We start from the raw sequence: 21,726 nt of genomic DNA, 5'->3' as shown, positions 1-21,726 counted from the left end.
TAATATCTGGGTTTCACTTTCTGAAATGAGTGACAAAAAATATTGGCCTTTTTCACAATATTCAATTTTTTTTAGATGTACCTGTATATGTATATATATATATATATATATATATATATATATATATTACATTAATATAATATAATATATTATATTACATTACATTATAATAATATAATATAATAATATATTTCATACACAAACCCCTGACTGAGTAAAACTGAAGCTCATTCGACAGCATTTGTGGCATAATGTTGGTTCTCACAAAATCATTTTCCACTTCCTCCTTTTTGTTATAAAAATACATAAATCTTGGTTATAATGAGGCACTGAAAATTAAGTGAATCCACAAACGTTAAAAAACTTACTGTTCCTATAATATAGCCACAAGATGTAAGGAATATGCATGTTAATATGACTTAAGTGTGGGGGAAAACAAACAAATAAACAAAAAAAATAAAAGTAGTAGTCCAATTTATATCAAATTGCACAACTTTGTTACCATGAAATGCAACACTGTAAAAAATAAATAAATAAAAAATTACTAAAGATTTTGATTTAAACAACTTTTAGCTCCAATACAACACAAGTTTAATTAAAGTGCTGTTATAAAATTATAAGCTTCACATTTCAGCTTTTAAATTTTCCAAAGATTGGCCCCAATCACTTGCATTGTAAATGCCTCACTGTTACCTCACTGTTAAAAAATAAGGTATGAGTCAAAATAATTTTTGTAGTAATCATTATTACATCACAAGTATACTAAGAAGAAACTCAAAAAGAAGTACAATGCCAAAAAGAGCTTGATGTTTCAGACAAATGATGAACCTGACTCCTGTTCTGGCTTACCAACAGATCGTCAGACACTATGAGACACAAGAGCTGGCTAATGTTCTTAGGAGAGATCTGGCCATATCTAGACGTTCTGTAGAAGGCTAAGAAGGTCAGATTGCATCGTGCATAGATCATATCGTTCTTTCTTGAGTGTTAAGTCACACCTGCACTGATCAACATGTACATACCCCCCCACATACACATAAAAACAACACAGCCACCTTTGACACATCACAGACCCCCCCTCCACTCCCTTTCTATCACAAACACAGACACACATGCTTTCCAGCCAGATTGGGACGGACAGTCACCCTTGGCAGGATGCATGCTGTGGGCCTATGATGTAATTCCTCCATGCTTCCTGTTGGTGCTTAACCCTGATACACCTCCCACATCCCAACGCTGCTTATAAATACAAAAGAGAGGGATGCTGGCCCCATTAAGGGAGTCCGACTTCATAGACATGGACAAAATGTGCCTTTAAGTGGACGTCTGGCATGGATGCACCCTATTCTTGTGGAACGTCACTCTGGCAAACTCAAAACCTATCAGGTAAGGCTTAATAATCAACTTATACCAATAGACAAGAAATGAATTCAAATACACTTGGATAAATGCAGGACTTCAGTTAATCAGTGCCGTCTGATATTATAGTGAAACTGATTAGGAGTAAGTGGTTTCAGGATAAGGTTTTCCATTGTGTTTGTGCTTATGGGTCTCAAATTAGTGGTAGACACAAACCTCCTTATTCAGAGAGGGATATTGGATCCCCTCCCAACTTTTGGAAGGGTTTCTGATGTCAATGGGTTCAGTGATCTTAGTGCAGACCTGGAAGAGCTGGTCTATTGAACAGGGAGTATACAGCCAGAGAAAGGGAGAAGGGCTCTTTTGGTCTGTTCGATCAGACTGTTCTGACACAGGGGAGGCGAAACCCTCTAAGTGTTCACTTATCTAGCCATCCTAAAAAAGAGAGAAAGAAAATGAAACGTTGACAGCAGGTAGAAAATTTACAATCAGACTGATTTATGTATAATATGATGTGTACTTACATTTTCATAGGCAGTAGCAAATCGAAATTAATCTGAAAACTAATCAATCTGCTTTTTTTTCTTTCTAACAGAGGAGATACAACACAAGCAGATTTTCACAGAAAAACAAATCAGGCAATATGATGGATGAGTGTTTTCATGAAAATGATTACCACGTGTCACGGCGTATCTACTCAAACCAGGTCTTTGACCAGGTTCATGAGAGCCAAGCCCAAGAGATCCAGAGTTTACGAGAACGGCTGAGCAGAGCCTGCAGGTGAGTACATGAGAAGCACTTGATGTCATACCCATCTAGTGTTTTCATCCTCATATTCATTCATATAAAATTAATTCTCCACAGATGCACTGATAAATGGGCTGTTCAGAAGATAAAGGGGCTTCTGCCAATTCTGGTTTGGCTCCCTAAATACCCAGTCAAGCAATGGTTACCAGGTGATGTCGTTTCAGGGGTTACCACAGGACTAGTATGCTGTTTACAAGGTAAGATGCAATCTGTGAACAAAACCCCACAGTTTAGTATCAGCATGATGCCTTTTCAATGTCATTATTTCAATTTGTTGTACAGGTGTGGCTTATGCATTGCTGGCTTCTGTAGCACCAGTCTATGGACTCTACTCTGCGTTTTTTCCTATTCTTACATACTTTGTGCTGGGCACATCCAGACACATCTCTGTGGGTAGGTCTATGGCTTTATTAATAAATCCTTAAAAAAAAAAAAAAAAGATGTGAGTTTACTGTACTGCTTACTTCATGCATACTACTTACTATTTAAGTGAAACAGTATGCAATATACAGTATGTAATGGTAAATGCATGTTTTATTCCATAAAAATGGCATGCAGTTATCATCTTGTAAACATTTATGGTTATTTTGTCATTTAATCCAATTATGTGTAGAAAATGTCTTGATTGTTTGAAATGCAATAAAATAATGATTCAGGAAAAAGAAAGTGATAATATTACTTTGGGTTTATTCATATGCATACAGTATTATATGCATTTTGCAGTGTTGTATACAAATATAGTAATCTGTGCAATTATTTTCTGCATATAGAAAATGTCTAAATATTTAATAAATGTGCAATGCTTTCTTCTCGTTCTCTTATTTGTCTCTGTATCTCATTTAGGTCCATTCCCTGTCACCTGTCTGATGGTGGGCTCTGTAGTTTTGACCTTAGCTCCTGATGAGCTCTTTCTGCGTCCAGTGAACATCACATGTGTGAATGAGACAGTGGCAGATGAAAGGTTAATGGAGGTTGATGTAGAGGCAAGAGAGGCCCAGAGAATCCTGGTGGCTTGTACCATGACGGTGTTGGTTGGATTATTCCAGGTAAAGTCACAACGTTCACAATTAAAACCTGTGACAAAGATAAAATAAACAAGTTACACATTTTGTAATAGTAGTATTCCATGTTGAAAAAAAAAGAAGATTTATTTTTTGTCAATCAGCAGTGCATTGCTGCAACTCATTTGTTTTACTTAATCACAGGTGGCTATGGGGCTGATGCAGGTGGGCTTTCTGGTCAGGTATCTCTCAGATCCACTAGTAGGCGGGTTCACCACTGCTGCTGCCTTTCATGTCTTCATATCTCAGATTAAAACCATCGTGTCTGTTCCTATACACAACTATAATGGATTCTTCTCCTTTGCTTATGTGAGTCTCTTATGTCATTAATAGCTTTACAAAGACACATGTCTCAGCCTAAAGAACTTTCTGTATATTGTAATGTGTTTGTGTTTCTGTGTGTTTTAATAATTTTACAAGTGGTCTCAAAATGTTAGACCCTACTATATAAGCCGAGACCACTAGTAAAAAAAGGAGGTGGGGGGGGATAAAAAAATAATTTATTTTTATTTTTATTTTAAATATTTACTAGTGTGTTTTTACTTAAATGTAATAATAAATACACTTTTAATTCATTTTTATATTATTAATATTATTATTAATTTTTCTTTTCCACATCTAGACTCTTATAGATGTAGGGAGGAACATCAACCAAACGAACATTGCAGACCTGATTGCTGGATTATTAACAATCTGCATTGTTATGGCTGTGAAAGAGATCAACACAAAATTTCATCATAAAATCCCAGTGCCGATTCCCATAGAAGTGATCGTGGTATGTACAGTTTTCCCACAATTCTCCCATACAGTCTTAAAAAAAAAAACTAAGCCTGAAGGCCTCTGACACTGACATGATTTTTTAAAATAATGGCTGTCGTTACCTTTCACTCTTTCAAATTGATAGACAGTGATAGCTTCTGCAATCTCTCATGTGATGGACCTAAACTCCCAGTACGGCGCCAGCATTGTCCACAGCCTCCCCAGAGGGTAAGAGCATTTCCTGTGGCATTTCCTGATGAGGACTGGGTGCACATTCAGCCACTTTATATTGACATAATTTTATTATTGTCCCTGTAATGATTTTCAACAGAAATGTTATCTTTAGAACAATGACACTGACAGACAGTTTGAAATCCTTGTGCAATAATAACATAAAACAGTGTTATGTTAAAAACAATAGCAGCGTAGTACATCAGACACAACAGCATAAAACACTCACAGTACAAGTAGTGTACAAATCTGGTATGTGAACCAGTAATAACTGTGTTTACTTGTGTTTCCACAGGTTTGCACCAGCACAAACACCAAATATAGCACTTATCGGGAATATTTTGGGCTCTAGTTTTTCCACAGCAGTGGTTGGTTATGCAGTAGCAGTCTCAGTGGCAAAAGTCTACGCAGCAAAACATGATTACACAGTCGACGGCAACCAGGTATACAAAAATACTGTGTTAATGTGCCTGACATTGCAATTATGCTTTAGTCCAATGGCTAAATTAGCATAGTAAAATGGTTTATGCTGAACACATTGCATTTTGTGCTTTGTAGGTGGCAAAACCAACGTGAGGGAGAGCCAGAAAAAACTAGTTGGCCTTTTAAGGTCACTTTCACCTGCCACAACATTAAAAAATCAAGTTTGCAACAGCAGCTGTTATCTTTTCTAGGCAGTGCAGCATAGAGCTTTAGGGCACAGCTACAGTTTTGTTTACCAAAAAAAATCCTTAAATCTCTGGTTAGGGTTTTGTTCAAAATGTACAGCACAGAATGAATCTGAGTTTGTAACAGCAACTATTTTTTTTCCTAAACCAGACAGTGGAGAGCTTTAGGGCTCAGCTACATTTGTTTGGTTTCATTGTATTTTGTTAAATTTCTCATTTTATTTAGTTTCTTGTTTGGTTTCACATTATGAGTTTTGTTTTGTTTTATTTTACATTTCGTTTCGGATTGCGTTTCGTTTCGTTTCTTGTTTTGCTTTGCTTTGCTTTGTTTTGTTTTATTTTGTTAGCACAGCTAAATTTTTAGGGCACAGCTACATTTGTTTTATTTTGTTTGGTTTAGTTTAGTTTCTTGTTTCATTCACGTTTCATTTCATATTTCGTTTCACATTGCGTTTTCATTTTTTGTTCATTTTTGTTTTGTTTTGTTAGCACTTTAAACAAAACAAATCCTTGAAGATTCTTAAACTGATTTACATACTGATTTAAGATTGGTTTTAAGGTCACTTTCACCTTCAAAAACCAAATGAATGTGAGTTTACAACAGGAGCTGGTATCATTAAATATAGACATTATATAAACCATGCAGTGCATCGTGCAGTGTAGTTTTAGGGTACAGCTACATTTGTTTTGTGAGCAGATCAAAATATATTTGCATACTGATTTGTGATTGGTCTTTAAAGCTAGGATTACATTTTTATTCAGTGGATACCAAAAAGTGCATTGCTGGTGTTTAATTGATACTTTTAAAGACCACTTTCACCTGCCAAAACAGAACTAGTTTGAGTTCGCAGCAGCAGCTGATATCATTTCTAAAACAAGCAGAACAGCATAGAGCTTTAGGACACAGATACATTTGTTTTGTTTTGTTAGCACTGTAATTAGTTTTCATACTGATTTGTAATTGGTATTAAAATCAATTTTTTTTGTTTATTTGTTTAGTAGATACAATAAAGAGTCACGACTGCATTGTTGGTGATTAATTGATACAGATTGATTATAAACTGCCTGAACTGGTTTACTACACATTTATTCCCATTAGGAGCTGATAGCTTTTGGCGTCAGCAATATTTTGGGAGGATGTTTCTCAAGCTTTGTGGCCAGCACTGCATTGTCACGGACAGCTGTACAGGAAAGCACAGGGGGGAAAAGTCAGGTGAAATGCACATGCTCTAACTCCAGCACTTTTACAAGTGTGTGTGTGTGTAAATGCAATACTCCCTGTTTAACTGTTCGCTCCTCTCACTATTGCAGGTTGCTGGTATCATCTCAGCTCTGATGGTGATGATAGTGATTTTGGCCCTTGGGCCATTTCTTCAGCCTTTGCAGAAGGTGTGGTGGAGGAGCCTAATATTTTAATAGAGAACATTCATCATTCGAGAACATTCGACATTTGTATTTCACTATCAAAAATTCAAATACTTGCAATATTCTTCATGCAACTCATGATGTCATCCCTCTCTGTCCCACAGTCAGTGCTGGCTGGCATTGTTATAGCCAACCTGAAGGGCATGTTCATGCAGATCTCTGAAGTGCCTGTACTCTGGAGACAGAACAGAACAGACTGTGTAAGTAACATCACAAGACTGATAAATGAACAGAATGAGATGATTACTGGCAGAAAAATAATCAAAAAATGAGACAAAGCTTTTTGAAACATCAGATATGAAAGACTGTGTATAACAAGTTTCTGTAAAACAATCCTTTTTTGAAGTCATTATAACATTAATTAGTGTTCTGATTACCTCAAGTAAATAGAATCATGTGAATAATTTTATTTGCATAAAAATTAGATTACACTCGTTTGACATGAGTGCATATGAATCCTTATACTTTTGCAGCTCATCTGGATAGCTACGTGCCTGGGATCCATTGTGCTGGGTTTAGATGTGGGTCTGCTGGCTGGTCTGGTATTTGAGATGGGCACAGTGGTGGTCAGAACACAATTGTAAGTAGCACAGTTGTAAAGTGTAAAGTGTGCTTGAGTGTAAAGTACACCGAGCTGGTTCAATTTTTTTTACTTGAACCAAAGCAAATTATTTCTTTTTTTTTATTAATTTTCTTCTTTAGTAAGGTTTTGGTATATTTGTTGAGAAATGTCAACTGCTTGTTAATCTGAATTAGTGCAGCTTGATGTTTATGATATAACTCAAACTATGAGTGTAAATATTGTCAATAATAAGGGTATCATATTAGGCAATAGCCATAGATGCTATTTACACTATGTTAAAATAGCAAGATTTTCTGCTATTTATACTACTTATTGCAAATAGTGGCAAATAGTGGCAACTGAGTTATCGTTCCAACAGAGTCTGACAATTATCTGCACCTCATAGTACATTATAAAACAGTACGCAATAATAACGTATTGAGTGTAAATTATAGTTTTAATTCAAAATATAGCTGCGAGCAGCGATGACGGGCCCAAGCCGTCAGCATATGCCACCCCGGTGGCATCGATAAAACGGTGCCCAGCGAGCACAAGCATCACAGTAACCCTCTGGCAGTTTGGTTTTAAGGGATACGGCAATTAAAGGGTTAATCCAAACCATCAACTCTGTGAAACACACACACACAGAACATATAAAACTTTAAGTTCTGTGAAAATATATTTTTCATTGGTAGTTGATGTTAGTTAATGCATTTACTAATGCTAACAAATGAGAAATTATTATAGTTACCAAAGCTTTTAATGATTTATAAGCATTTTTTAATGATTTATTTTTCCATTAACTAACATGAATAATTTTTTCTAACACAAATTAATAAAGTAAAAAATATATTGTTAATATTTAATGTTATTTGTGAATTAACCAATGTTAAAAAACAACATTATTTAACTGTTGTTAATTTACATCATTAATAAATATATACCATTTAATGTTGATCAAAATCAATTCCAAAATGTGTTAATATATTATTAAATTTTAAAGTTTTATCTTTTGAACATGACTATTTTTCTAATATAAAAAATATTTTGTTCATTGTTAGTTCATTGTAAGTTCATACTATCAATGAAGAATTAACATGCTGTAAAAAATATATTTCATTGTTAGTTCATGTTAATTAATGCATTCCCTACTGTTAACAAATGAGACTTAATTATAAAGTGTTATCAAAACCTTTAATGCTTTATAAGCATTTTTTAAGGATTTTATTGAGATGTTTAAACAGACCCTCTCTCTCTCTCCCTCTCTCTCTCCCCCTCCACACTCACTGAACTCACACAGTCAGTCACCCACCCAGTCACCTACCGCAAACATTAGAAGCACAGAGACAGGAGAACTCTGATAGTTTTTAAATTTTCTCCTCCGCATAGTGTATTGTAAATTCATGAAATTAATCACATATCCTCAGACTGTATTGTTCTGTGTATGTAATTTTTTATGAAGTGTTTGGAAGCTGCTCTTAAAAGAAAAAAAGAAAAGAAAAGTTTTCTCTTTTTTACTGTAACTTTAATAAATTGCCATTAAATCATCGTTCAAGATATCCTAAATCCGTCCGCAATTTAGCATCTTCAGTATTTTGGCATCATAAGAAAAAATGTTTGGTGTGATTTCCGTGTTTCTGTTTGGAGGAGCATGAATTTGTTTACAGCCTGTTTAAAAACAAAACCCACATTAAAATAAATATAGCCGACTTCCTGTTGGTCGTAGCTAATGACTGTAAATTAGAAAGTTGTCCGGATTAATAAGAACAATTTATGTACCGAGTTTGGTGTCTGTAGCTATCATTATATATATATAAACATTAATAATTATATACCATTTAATGTTGATCAATATTAATTCCAAAATGTGTTAATATATTATTACATTTGAAAGTTTATCTTTTGAACATGACTATTTTTCTAACATTAAAAAGATTAATAAATGCTTTAAAAAAATTGTTCTTTGTTAGTTCATACTATCATGGAAGAATTAACATGATGTAAAAATATATTTTTCATTGTTAGCTCACGTTAATTAATGCATTTCCTAATGTTAAGAATTGAGACCTTATTTAATGATTTATAAGCATTTTTTAAAGATTTTAAAAAACAGACCCTCTCTCTCTTTCTCTCTCTCACCCAGCTCCTCAATCCACACAGTCACTCACACAGTCACTCACACCCCACCCCACCCCACCCCTCACTCAGCTGCAGGCTGACAGGGATCTCTCACTCAGAAGCAGTCTAAGAGCTCTCTGATAGTTTTTAAATTTTCTCCTAAGCATAGTGTATTGTAAATTCATGAAATTAATCACATATCCTCAGACTGTATTGTTCTGTGTATGTAATTTTTTATGAAGTGTTTGGAAGCTGCTCTTAAAAGATAAAAAAAAAAAAAAATTATCTTTTTTACTGTAACTTTAATAAATTGCCATTAAATCATCGTTCAAGATATCCTAAATCCGTCCGCAATTTAGCATCTTCAGTATTTTGGCATCATGATAAAAAATGTTTGGTGTGATTTCCGTGTTTCTGCTTGGAGGAGTATTAATTTGTTTACAGCCCGTTTTTAAAAAAAACCCACATTAAAATAAATATAGCCGACTTCCTGTTGGTCGTAGCTAATGACTGTAAATTAGAAAATTGTCCGGATTAATAAGAACAATTTATGTACCGAGTTTGGTGTCTGTAGCTAAAACTAACCCCCTCATTTTTGACAAAAGGTGGCGCTATAGAGTGTCTCTTCCACGCCCGTTTATGAGCTTTTTCCAGTGTCTAACTATCATTAATACTGATATGTGTGTTGAGTTTCATGACATTCTAAACATGTTATCTGCCTCAAAATCACCAGAAACGAATTTTCAACTTTGACACGTTGCCATGGCAACATAATTTTAGATATCAATATTCCCTTCACAGTTTTACATCGGCCGTGTTTTGACATTATTCTGGTGAAGTTTGAAGCAAATCGAGGTAAAAGAAGATGCTGAATTCAAAGCATTTTGAAAACGACACACTTCCTGCAGCCAGTTGGTGGCGCTATAACTTTCAGTCATAATAGTCACATCTATCCGATCGGCATCATACAACGAACAAATCACTGAAGTTTGATATACATCATACAATGTATGTGGACGTTATTAGGCATTTCCTGGGTCTCATTTTTCGCCATAACTTCATCGCCTCGCCACGGGCAAACCGTTCGACATATCAAAAATATCTTCGCAATTTAGCGTCCCCAATGTCTTGAGATCATGTTCACCTAGTTTGGTGGCAATCGTATGGAAATCCTCAGAGGAGTATATCAAATTCCAGAGCATGCGCTTTTTAAACAGCCCTGAATAGCCGACTTCCTGTTGGGCGGAGCCTATGACATGCTGCGCGGAAGTTGTTCGGCTCAATGAGTTCTATATGTGTACCGAGTTTCATATGAATACGTGCAAGTATGTGTGAGCTATACATCAAGCTTTCTGACAATTTTCCAGGGGGCGCCGTAGAGCCCCTGTGCCACGCCCGGGTCCCAGCCTCAGCGGCGTCCTAATGGCCGCAGGTTCCAACGTGCGTGCCAATTTTCGAGAGTTTTCGGGCACGTTAAGGCCCCCAAAAGTGCCCGGATGATTGAAATAAAAAATAAAAAAAAAAAAAAAAAAAAAAAAATATAGCTGCGAGCAGCGATGACGGGCCCAAGCCGTCAGCATACGCCATCCCGGTGGCATCGATAAAACGGTGCCCAGCGAGCACAAGCATCACAGTAACCCTCTGGCAGTTTGGTTTTAAGGGATACGGCAATTAAAGGGTTATTCCAAACCATCAACTCTGTGAAACACACACACACAGAACAACATATAAAACTTTAAATTCTGTGAAAATATATTTTTCATTGGTAGTTGATGTTAGTTAATGCATTTACTAATGCTAACAAATGAGAAATTATTATAGTTACCAAAGGTTTTAATGATTTATAAGCATTTTTTAATGATTTATTTTTCCATTAACTAACATGAATAATTTATTCTAACACAAATGAATAAAGTAAAACATATATTGTTAATATTTAATGTTATTTGTGAATTAACCAATGTTAAAAACAACATTATTTAACTGTTGTTAATTTACATCATTAATAAATATATACCATTTAATGTTTATCAAAATCAATTCCAAAATGTGTTAATATATTATTACATTTTAAAGTTTTATCTTTTGAACATGACTATTTTTCTAATATTAAAAATATTTTGTTCATTGTAAGTTCATTGTAAGTTCATACTATCAATGAAGAATTAACATGCTGTAAAAAATATATTTTTCATTGTTAGTTCATGTTAATTAATGCATTCCCTACTGTTAACAAAAGAGACTTAATTATAAAGTGTTATCAAAACCTTTAATGCTTTATAAGCATTTTTTAAGGATTTTATTGAGAAGTTTAAACAGACCCTCTCTCTCTCTCTCTCTCTCTCTCTCTCCCCCTCCACACTCACTGAACTCACACAGTCAGTCACCCACCCAGTCACCCACCGCACACATTAGAAGCACAGAGACAGGAGAACTCTGATAGTTTTAATTTTCTGCTCTCCATAGTGTATTGTAAATTCATGAAATTAATCACATATCTCAGACTGTCTTGTTCTGTGTATGTAATTTTTTATGAAGTGTTTGGAAGCTGCTCTTTAAAGATAAAAAAAAAAAGTGTTCTTTTTTACTGTAACTTTAATAAATTGCCATTAAATCACCGTTCAAGATATCCTAAATCAGTCCGCAATGTAGCATCTTCAGTATCTTGGAAGCATGTGAAAAAATGTTTGGTGTGAATTTTTGGTTTCTGCTTGAAGGAGTATGAATTTGTTTACAGCCCGTTTAAAAAAAAAAAAAACACATAAAAAAAAAAAATAGCCGATTTCCTGTTGGTCGTAGCTAATGACTGTAAATTAGAAAGTTGTCCGGATTAATAAGAACAATTTATGTACCGAGTTTGGTGTCTGTAGCTATCATTATATATATATATATATATATATATATATATAATCATTAATAATTATATACCATTTAATGTTGATCAATATTAATTCCAAAATGTGTTTATATATTATTACATTTTAAAGTTTATCTTTTGAACATGACTAATTTTCTAACATTAAAAAGATTAATAAATGCTTTAAAAAAATTGTTCTTTGTTAGTTCATACTATCAATGAAGAATTAACATGCTGTAAAAATATATTTTTCATTGTTAGTTCACGTTAATTAATGCATTTCCTAATGTTAAGAATTGAGACCTTATTATAAAGTGTTATCAAAATCTTTAATGATTTATAAGCATTTTTTAAAGATTTAAAAAAACAGACCCTCTCTCTCTCTCACCCACTGGCTCAATCCACACAGTCACTCACACAGTCACTCACACCCCACCCCACCCCCACCCCTCACTCAGCTGCAGGCTGACAGGGATCTCTCACTCAGAAGCAGTCTAAGTCTAACTCTCTGATAGTTTTCAAATTTTCTCCTCTGCATAGTGTATTGTAAATTCATAAAATTAATCACATATCCTCAGACTGTATTGTTCTGTGTATGTAATTTTTTATGAAGTGTTTGGAAGCTGCTCTTAAAAGATAAAAAAAAAAAAGAAATGATCTTTTTTACTGTAACTTTAATAAATTGCCATTAAATCATCGTTCAAGATATCCTAAATCCGTCCGCAATTTAGCATCTTCAGTATTTTGGCATCATGATAAAAAATGTTTGGTGTGATTTCCGTGTTTCTGCTTGGAGGAGTATTAATTTGTTTACAGCCCGTTTTTAAAAAAAAACCACATTAAAATAAATATAGCCGACTTCCTGTTGGTCGTAGCTAATGACTGTAAATTAGAAAGTTGTCCGGATTAATTAGAACAATTTATGTACCGAGTTTGGGGTCTGTAGCTAAAACTAACCCCCTCATTTTTGACAAAAGGTGGCGCTATAGAGTGCCTCTTCCACGCCCGTATATGAGCTTTTTCCAGTGTCTAACTATCATTAATACTCATATGTGTGTTGAGTTTCATGACATTCTAAACATGTTATCTGCCTCAAAATCACCAGAAACGAATTTTCAACTTTGACACGTTGCCATGGCAACATAATTTTAGATATCAATCTTCCCTTCACAGTTTTACATCGGCCGTGTTTTGACATTATTCTGGTGAAGTTTGAAGCAAATCGAGTAAAAATAAGATGCTGAATTCAAAGCATTTTGAAAACGACACACTTCCTGCAGCCAGTTGGTGGCGCTATAACTTTCAGTCATAATAGTCACATCTATCCGATCGGCATCATACAAAGAACAAATCACTGAAGTTTGATCTACATCATACAATGTATGTGGACGTTATTAGGCATTTCCTGGGTCTCATTTTTCGCCATAACTTCATCGCCTCGCCACGGGCAAACCGTTCGACATATCAAAAATATCTTCGCAATTTAGCGTCCCCAATGTCCTGAGATCATGTTCACCGAGTTTGGTGGCAATCGTATGGAAATCCTCAGAGGAGTATATCAAATTCCAGAGCATGCGCTTTTTAAACAGCCCTGAATAGCCGACTTCCTGTTGGGCGGAGCCTAAGACATGCTGCGTGAAAGTTGTTCAGCTCAATGAGTTCTATATGTGTACCGAGTTTCATATGAATACGTGCAAGTATGTGTGAGCTATACATCAAGTTTTCTGACAATTTTCCAGGGGGCGCCGTAGAGCCCCTGTGCCACGCCCGGGTCCCAGCCTCAGCGGCGTCCTAATGGCCGCAGGTTCCAATGTGCGTGCCAATTTTCGAGAGTTTTCGGGCACGTTAAGGCCCCCAAAAGTGCCCGGATGATTGAAATAAAAAAAAAAAAAAAAAAAAAAAAAAAAAAAAAAATAAAATAAATATAGCTGCGAGCAGCGATGACGGGCCCAAGCCGTCAGCATACGCCACCCCGGTGGCATCGATAAAACGGTGCCCAGCGAGCACAAGCATCACAGTAACCCTCTGGCAGTTTGGTTTTAAGGGATACGGCAATTAAAGGGTTAATCCAAACCATCAACTCAGTGAAACACACACACACACAGAACAACATATAAAACTTTAAATTCTGTGAAAATATATTTTTCATTGGTAGTTGATGTTAGTTAATGCATTTACTAATGCTAACAAATGAGAAATTATTATAGTTACCAAAGGTTTTAATGATTTATAAGCTTTTTTTAATGATTTATTTTTCCATTAACTAACATGAATAATTTTTTCTAACACAAATTAATAAAGTAAAAAATATATTGTTAATATTTAATGTTATTTGTGAATTAACCAATGTTAAAAAACAACATTATTTAACTGTTGTTAATTTACATCATTAATAAATATATACCATTTAATGTTTATCAAAATCAATTCCAAAATGTGTTAATATATTATTACATTTTAAAGTTTTATTTTTTGAACATGACTATTTTTCTAATATTAAAAATATTTTGTTCATTGTTAGTTCATTGTAAGTTCATACTATCAATGAAGAATTAACATGTTGTAAAAAATACATTTTTCATTGTTAGTTCATGTTAATTAATGCATTCCCTACTGTTAACAAATGAGACTTAATTATAAAGTGTTATCAAAACCTTTAATGCTTTATAAGCATTTTTTAAGGATTTTATTGAGAAGTTTAAACAGACCCTCTCTCTCTCTCTCTCTCTCTCTCCCTCCACACTCACTGAACTCACACAGTCAGTCACCCACCCAGTCACCTACCGCACACATTAGAAGCACAGAGACAGGAGAACTCTGATAAGTTTGAAAATGTTCTCCTCTGTATAGTGTATTGTAAATTCATGGAATTAATAACATATCCTCAGACTGTATTGTTCTGTGTATGTAATTTTTTATGAAGTGTTTTGAAGCTGCTCTTAAAAGATAAAAAAAAAGAAAAGTGTTATTTTTTACTGTGACTTTAATAAATTGCCATTAAATCACCGTTCAAGATATCCTAAATCCGTCCGCAATGTAGTATCTTCAGTATCTTGGAAGCATGTGAAAAAATGTTTGGTGTGAATTGTTGGTTTCTGCTTGGGAGGAGTATGAATTTGTTTACAGCCCGTTTAAAAAAAAAAAAAACACATAAAAAAAAAAAATAGCCGATTTCCTGTTGGTCGTAGCTAATGACTGTAAATTAGAAAGTTGTCCGGATTAATAAGAACAATTTATGTACCGAGTTTGGTGTCTGTAGCTATCATTATATATATATAATCATTAATAATTATATACCATTTAATGTTGATCAATATTAATTCCAAAATGTGTTTATATATTATTACATTTTAAAGTTTATCTTTTGAACATGACTAATTTTCTAACATTAAAAAGATTAATAAATGCTTTAAAAAAATTGTTCTTTGTTAGTTCATACTATCATGGAAGAATTAACATGCTGTAAAAATATATTTTTCATTGTTAGTTCACGTTAATTAATGCATTTCCTAATGTTAAGAATTGAGACCTTATTATAAAGTGTTATCAAAATCTTTAATGATTTATAAGCATTTTTTAAAGATTTAAAAAAACAGACCCTCTCTCTCTCTTTCTCTCTCTCACCCACTGGCTCAATCCACACAGTCACTCACACAGTCACTCACACCCCACCCCACCCCCACCCCTCACTCAGCTGCAGGCTGACAGGGATCTCTCACTCAGAAGCAGTCTAAGTCTAACTCTCTGATAGTTTTCAAATTTTCTCCTCTGCATAGTGTATTGTAAATTCATAAAATTAATCACATATCCTCAGACTGTATTGTTCTGTGTATGTAATTTTTTATGAAGTGTTTGGAAGCTGCTCTTAAAAGATAAAAAAAAAAAAGAAATGATCTTTTTTACTGTAACTTTAATAAATTGCCATTAAATCATCGTTCAAGATATCCTAAATCCGTCCGCAATTTAGCATCTTCAGTATTTTGGCATCATGATAAAAAATGTTTGGTGTGATTTCCGTGTTTCTGCTTGGAGGAGTATTAATTTGTTTACAGCCCGTTTTTAAAAAAAACCCACATTAAAATAAATATAGCCGACTTCCTGTTGGTCGTAGCTAATGACTGTAAATTAGAAAGTTGTCCGGATTAATTAGAACAATTTATGTACCGAGTTTGGGGTCTGTAGCTAAAACTAACCCCCTCATTTTTGACAAAAGGTGGCGCTATAGAGTGCCTCTTCCACGCCCGTATATGAGCTTTTTCCAGTGTCTAACTATCATTAATACTCATATGTGTGTTGAGTTTCATGACATTCTAAACATGTTATCTGCCTCAAAATCACCAGAAACGAATTTTCAACTTTGACACGTTGCCATGGCAACATAATTTTAGATATCAATCTTCCCTTCACAGTTTTACATCGGCCGTGTTTTGACATTATTCTGGTGAAGTTTGAAGCAAATCGAGTAAAAATAAGATGCTGAATTCAAAGCATTTTGAAAACGACACACTTCCTGCAGCCAGTTGGTGGCGCTATAACTTTCAGTCATAATAGTCACATCTATCCGATCGGCATCATACAAAGAACAAATCACTGAAGTTTGATCTACATCATACAATGTATGTGGACGTTATTAGGCATTTCCTGGGTCTCATTTTTCGCCATAACTTCATCGCCTCGCCACGGGCAAACCGTTCGACATATCAAAAATATCTTCGCAATTTAGCGTCCCCAATGTCCTGAGATCATGTTCACCGAGTTTGGTGGCAATCGTATGGAAATCCTCAGAGGAGTATATCAAATTCCAGAGCATGCGCTTTTTAAACAGCCCTGAATAGCCGACTTCCTGTTGGGCGGAGCCTATGACATGCTGCGCGGAAGTTGTTCGGCTCAATGAGTTCTATATGTGTACCGAGTTTCATATGAATACGTGCAAGTATGTGTGAGCTATACATCAAGCTTTCTGACAATTTTCCAGGGGGCGCCGTAGAGCCCCTGTGCCACGCCCGGGTCCCAGCCTCAGCGGCGTCCTAATGGCCGCAGGTTCCAAAGTGCGTGCCAATTTTCGAGAGTTTTCGGGCACGTTAAGGCCCCCAAAAGTGCCCGGATGATTGAAATAAAAAAAAAAAAAAAAAAAAAAAAAAAAAAAAAATAATAATCCTTAGAAGAACAATAGGGCCCTGCGCCTTACTGGCTTGGGCCCTAATAATCCTTAGAAGAACAATAGGGCCCTGCGCCTTACTGGCTTGGGCCCTAAATATAGCTGCGAGCAGCGATGACGGGCCCAAGCCGTCAGCATACGCCATCCCGGTGGCATCGATAAAACGGTGCCCAGCGAGCACAAGCATCACAGTAACCCTCTGGCAGTTTGGTTTTAAGGGATACGGCAATTAAAGGGTTATTCCAAACCATCAACTCTGTGAAACACACACACACAGAACAACATATAAAACTTTAAATTCTGTGAAAATATATTTTTCATTGGTAGTTGATGTTAGTTAATGCATTTACTAATGCTAACAAATGAGAAATTATTATAGTTACCAAAGGTTTTAATGATTTATAAGCATTTTTTAATGATTTATTTTTCCATTAACTAACATGAATAATTTATTCTAACACAAATGAATAAAGTAAAACATATATTGTTAATATTTAATGTTATTTGTGAATTAACCAATGTTAAAAACAACATTATTTAACTGTTGTTAATTTACATCATTAATAAATATATACCATTTAATGTTTATCAAAATCAATTCCAAAATGTGTTAATATATTATTACATTTTAAAGTTTTATCTTTTGAACATGACTATTTTTCTAATATTAAAAATATTTTGTTCATTGTAAGTTCATTGTAAGTTCATACTATCAATGAAGAATTAACATGCTGTAAAAAATATATTTTTCATTGTTAGTTCATGTTAATTAATGCATTCCCTACTGTTAACAAAAGAGACTTAATTATAAAGTGTTATCAAAACCTTTAATGCTTTATAAGCATTTTTTAAGGATTTTATTGAGAAGTTTAAACAGACCCTCTCTCTCTCTCTCTCTCTCTCTCTCTCTCTCCCCCTCCACACTCACTGAACTCACACAGTCAGTCACCCACCCAGTCACCCACCGCACACATTAGAAGCACAGAGACAGGAGAACTCTGATAGTTTTAATTTTCTGCTCTCCATAGTGTATTGTAAATTCATGAAATTAATCACATATCTCAGACTGTCTTGTTCTGTGTATGTAATTTTTTATGAAGTGTTTGGAAGCTGCTCTTTAAAGATAAAAAAAAAAAGTGTTCTTTTTTACTGTAACTTTAATAAATTGCCATTAAATCACCGTTCAAGATATCCTAAATCAGTCCGCAATGTAGCATCTTCAGTATCTTGGAAGCATGTGAAAAAATGTTTGGTGTGAATTTTTGGTTTCTGCTTGAAGGAGTATGAATTTGTTTACAGCCCGTTTAAAAAAAAAAAAAACACATAAAAAAAAAAAATAGCCGATTTCCTGTTGGTCGTAGCTAATGACTGTAAATTAGAAAGTTGTCCGGATTAATAAGAACAATTTATGTACCGAGTTTGGTGTCTGTAGCTATCATTATATATATATATATATATATATATATATATATATATATATATATATAATCATTAATAATTATATACCATTTAATGTTGATCAATATTAATTCCAAAATGTGTTTATATATTATTACATTTTAAAGTTTATCTTTTGAACATGACTAATTTTCTAACATTAAAAAGATTAATAAATGCTTTAAAAAAATTGTTCTTTGTTAGTTCATACTATCATGGAAGAATTAACATGCTGTAAAAATATATTTTTCATTGTTAGTTCACGTTAATTAATGCATTTCCTAATGTTAAGAATTGAGACCTTATTATAAAGTGTTATCAAAATCTTTAATGATTTATAAGCATTTTTTAAAGATTTAAAAAAACAGACCCTCTCTCTCTCTTTCTCTCTCTCACCCACTGGCTCAATCCACACAGTCACTCACACAGTCACTCACACCCCACCCCACCCCCACCCCTCACTCAGCTGCAGGCTGACAGGGATCTCTCACTCAGAAGCAGTCTAAGTCTAACTCTCTGATAGTTTTCAAATTTTCTCCTCTGCATAGTGTATTGTAAATTCATAAAATTAATCACATATCCTCAGACTGTATTGTTCTGTGTATGTAATTTTTTATGAAGTGTTTGGAAGCTGCTCTTAAAAGATAAAAAAAAAAAAGAAATGATCTTTTTTACTGTAACTTTAATAAATTGCCATTAAATCATCGTTCAAGATATCCTAAATCCGTCCGCAATTTAGCATCTTCAGTATTTTGGCATCATGATAAAAAATGTTTGGTGTGATTTCCGTGTTTCTGCTTGGAGGAGTATTAATTTGTTTACAGCCCGTTTTTAAAAAAAACCCACATTAAAATAAATATAGCCGACTTCCTGTTGGTCGTAGCTAATGACTGTAAATTAGAAAGTTGTCCGGATTAATTAGAACAATTTATGTACCGAGTTTGGGGTCTGTAGCTAAAACTAACCCCCTCATTTTTGACAAAAGGTGGCGCTATAGAGTGCCTCTTCCACGCCCGTATATGAGCTTTTTCCAGTGTCTAACTATCATTAATACTCATATGTGTGTTGAGTTTCATGACATTCTAAACATGTTATCTGCCTCAAAATCACCAGAAACGAATTTTCAACTTTGACACGTTGCCATGGCAACATAATTTTAGATATCAATCTTCCCTTCACAGTTTTACATCGGCCGTGTTTTGACATTATTCTGGTGAAGTTTGAAGCAAATCGAGTAAAAATAAGATGCTGAATTCAAAGCATTTTGAAAACGACACACTTCCTGCAGCCAGTTGGTGGCGCTATAACTTTCAGTCATAATAGTCACATCTATCCGATCGGCATCATACAAAGAACAAATCACTGAAGTTTGATCTACATCATACAATGTATGTGGACGTTATTAGGCATTTCCTGGGTCTCATTTTTCGCCATAACTTCATCGCCTCGCCACGGGCAAACCGTTCGACATATCAAAAATATCTTCGCAATTTAGCGTCCCCAATGTCCTGAGATCATGTTCACCGAGTTTGGTGGCAATCGTATGGAAATCCTCAGAGGAGTATATCAAATTCCAGAGCATGCGCTTTTTAAACAGCCCTGAATAGCCGACTTCCTGTTGGGCGGAGCCTAAGACATGCTGCGTGAAAGTTGTTCAGCTCAATGAGTTCTATATGTGTACCGAGTTTCATATGAATACGTGCAAGTATGTGTGAGCTATACATCAAGTTTTCTGACAATTTTCCAGGGGGCGCCGTAGAGCCCCTGTGCCACGCCCGGGTCCCAGCCTCAGCGGCGTCCTAATGGCCGCAGGTTCCAATGTGCGTGCCAATTTTCGAGAGTTTTCGGGCACGTTAAGGCCCCCAAAAGTGCCCGGATGATTGAAATAAAAAAAAAAAAAAAAAAAAAAAAAAAAATAAATAAAAATAAATATAGCTGCGAGCAGCGATGACAGGCCCAAGCCGTCAGCATACGCCATCCCGGTGGCATCGATAAAACGGTGCCCAGCGAGCACACACATTACAGTAACCCTCTGGCAGTTTGGTTTTAAGGGATACGGCAATTAAAGGGTTATTCCAAACCATCAACTCTGTGAAACACACACACACAGAACAACATATAAAACTTTAAATTCTGTGAAAATATATTTTTCATTGGTAGTTGATGTTAGTTAATGCATTTACTAATGCTAACAAATGAGAAATTATTATAGTTACCAAAGGTTTTAATGATTTATAAGCATTTTTTAATGATTTATTTTTCCATTAACTAACATGAATAATTTATTCTAACACAAATGAATAAAGTAAAACATATATTGTTAATATTTAATGTTATTTGTGAATTAACCAATGTTAAAAACAACATTATTTAACTGTTGTTAATTTACATCATTAATAAATATATACCATTTAATGTTTATCAAAATCAATTCCAAAATGTGTTAATATATTATTACATTTTAAAGTTTTATCTTTTGAACATGACTATTTTTCTAATATTAAAAATATTTTGTTCATTGTAAGTTCATACTATCAATGAAGAATTAACATGCTGTAAAAAATATATTTTTCATTGTTAGTTCATGTTAATTAATGCATTCCCTACTGTTAACAAAAGAGACTTAATTATAAAGTGTTATCAAAACCTTTAATGCTTTATAAGCATTTTTTAAGGATTTTATTGAGAAGTTTAAACAGACCCTCTCTCTCTCTCTCTCTCTCTCTCTCTCCCCCTCCACACTCACTGAACTCACACAGTCAGTCACCCACCCAGTCACCCACCGCACACATTAGAAGCACAGAGACAGGAGAACTCTGATAGTTTTAATTTTCTGCTCTCCATAGTGTATTGTAAATTCATGAAATTAATCACATATCTCAGACTGTCTTGTTCTGTGTATGTAATTTTTTATGAAGTGTTTGGAAGCTGCTCTTTAAAGATAAAAAAAAAAAGTGTTCTTTTTTACTGTAACTTTAATAAATTGCCATTAAATCACCGTTCAAGATATCCTAAATCAGTCCGCAATGTAGCATCTTCAGTATCTTGGAAGCATGTGAAAAAATGTTTGGTGTGAATTTTTGGTTTCTGCTTGAAGGAGTATGAATTTGTTTACAGCCCGTTTAAAAAAAAAAAAAACACATAAAAAAAAAAAATAGCCGATTTCCTGTTGGTCGTAGCTAATGACTGTAAATTAGAAAGTTGTCCGGATTAATAAGAACAATTTATGTACCGAGTTTGGTGTCTGTAGCTATCATTATATATATATATATATATATAATCAT

General features: G+C 34.5%; 1 protein-coding gene across 1 annotated transcript in view; it reads left to right on the top strand.

Moving 5' to 3' along the window:
- Positions 1 to 1,281: 1,281 nt before the first annotated feature.
- The window catches only part of LOC306861842 (pendrin-like), a gene marked incomplete at its 3' end in the record, with an annotated part of 55,884 nt that continues 35,439 nt past the window's right edge, over positions 1,282 to 21,726 (top strand). The window contains exons 1-13 of the mRNA XM_079404323.1: positions 1,282 to 1,386; positions 1,955 to 2,139; positions 2,224 to 2,363; positions 2,449 to 2,559; positions 3,010 to 3,212; positions 3,372 to 3,536; positions 3,850 to 4,002; positions 4,132 to 4,214; positions 4,513 to 4,660; positions 5,985 to 6,098; positions 6,197 to 6,274; positions 6,415 to 6,510; positions 6,784 to 6,890. Coding sequence (XP_079260449.1) covers positions 1,336 to 1,386; positions 1,955 to 2,139; positions 2,224 to 2,363; positions 2,449 to 2,559; positions 3,010 to 3,212; positions 3,372 to 3,536; positions 3,850 to 4,002; positions 4,132 to 4,214; positions 4,513 to 4,660; positions 5,985 to 6,098; positions 6,197 to 6,274; positions 6,415 to 6,510; positions 6,784 to 6,890 — 1,634 coding nt within the window. The 5' untranslated portion in view covers positions 1,282 to 1,335. The remainder of the gene's footprint in view (positions 1,387 to 1,954; positions 2,140 to 2,223; positions 2,364 to 2,448; positions 2,560 to 3,009; positions 3,213 to 3,371; positions 3,537 to 3,849; positions 4,003 to 4,131; positions 4,215 to 4,512; positions 4,661 to 5,984; positions 6,099 to 6,196; positions 6,275 to 6,414; positions 6,511 to 6,783; positions 6,891 to 21,726) is intronic.

The sequence above is a fragment of the Barbus barbus genome (assembly GCF_936440315.1).
Source record: "Barbus barbus genome assembly, chromosome: 42".
Taxonomy (NCBI): Eukaryota; Metazoa; Chordata; class Actinopteri; order Cypriniformes; family Cyprinidae; genus Barbus; species Barbus barbus.
This window is presented reverse-complemented; position numbering and strand designations above follow the sequence as displayed.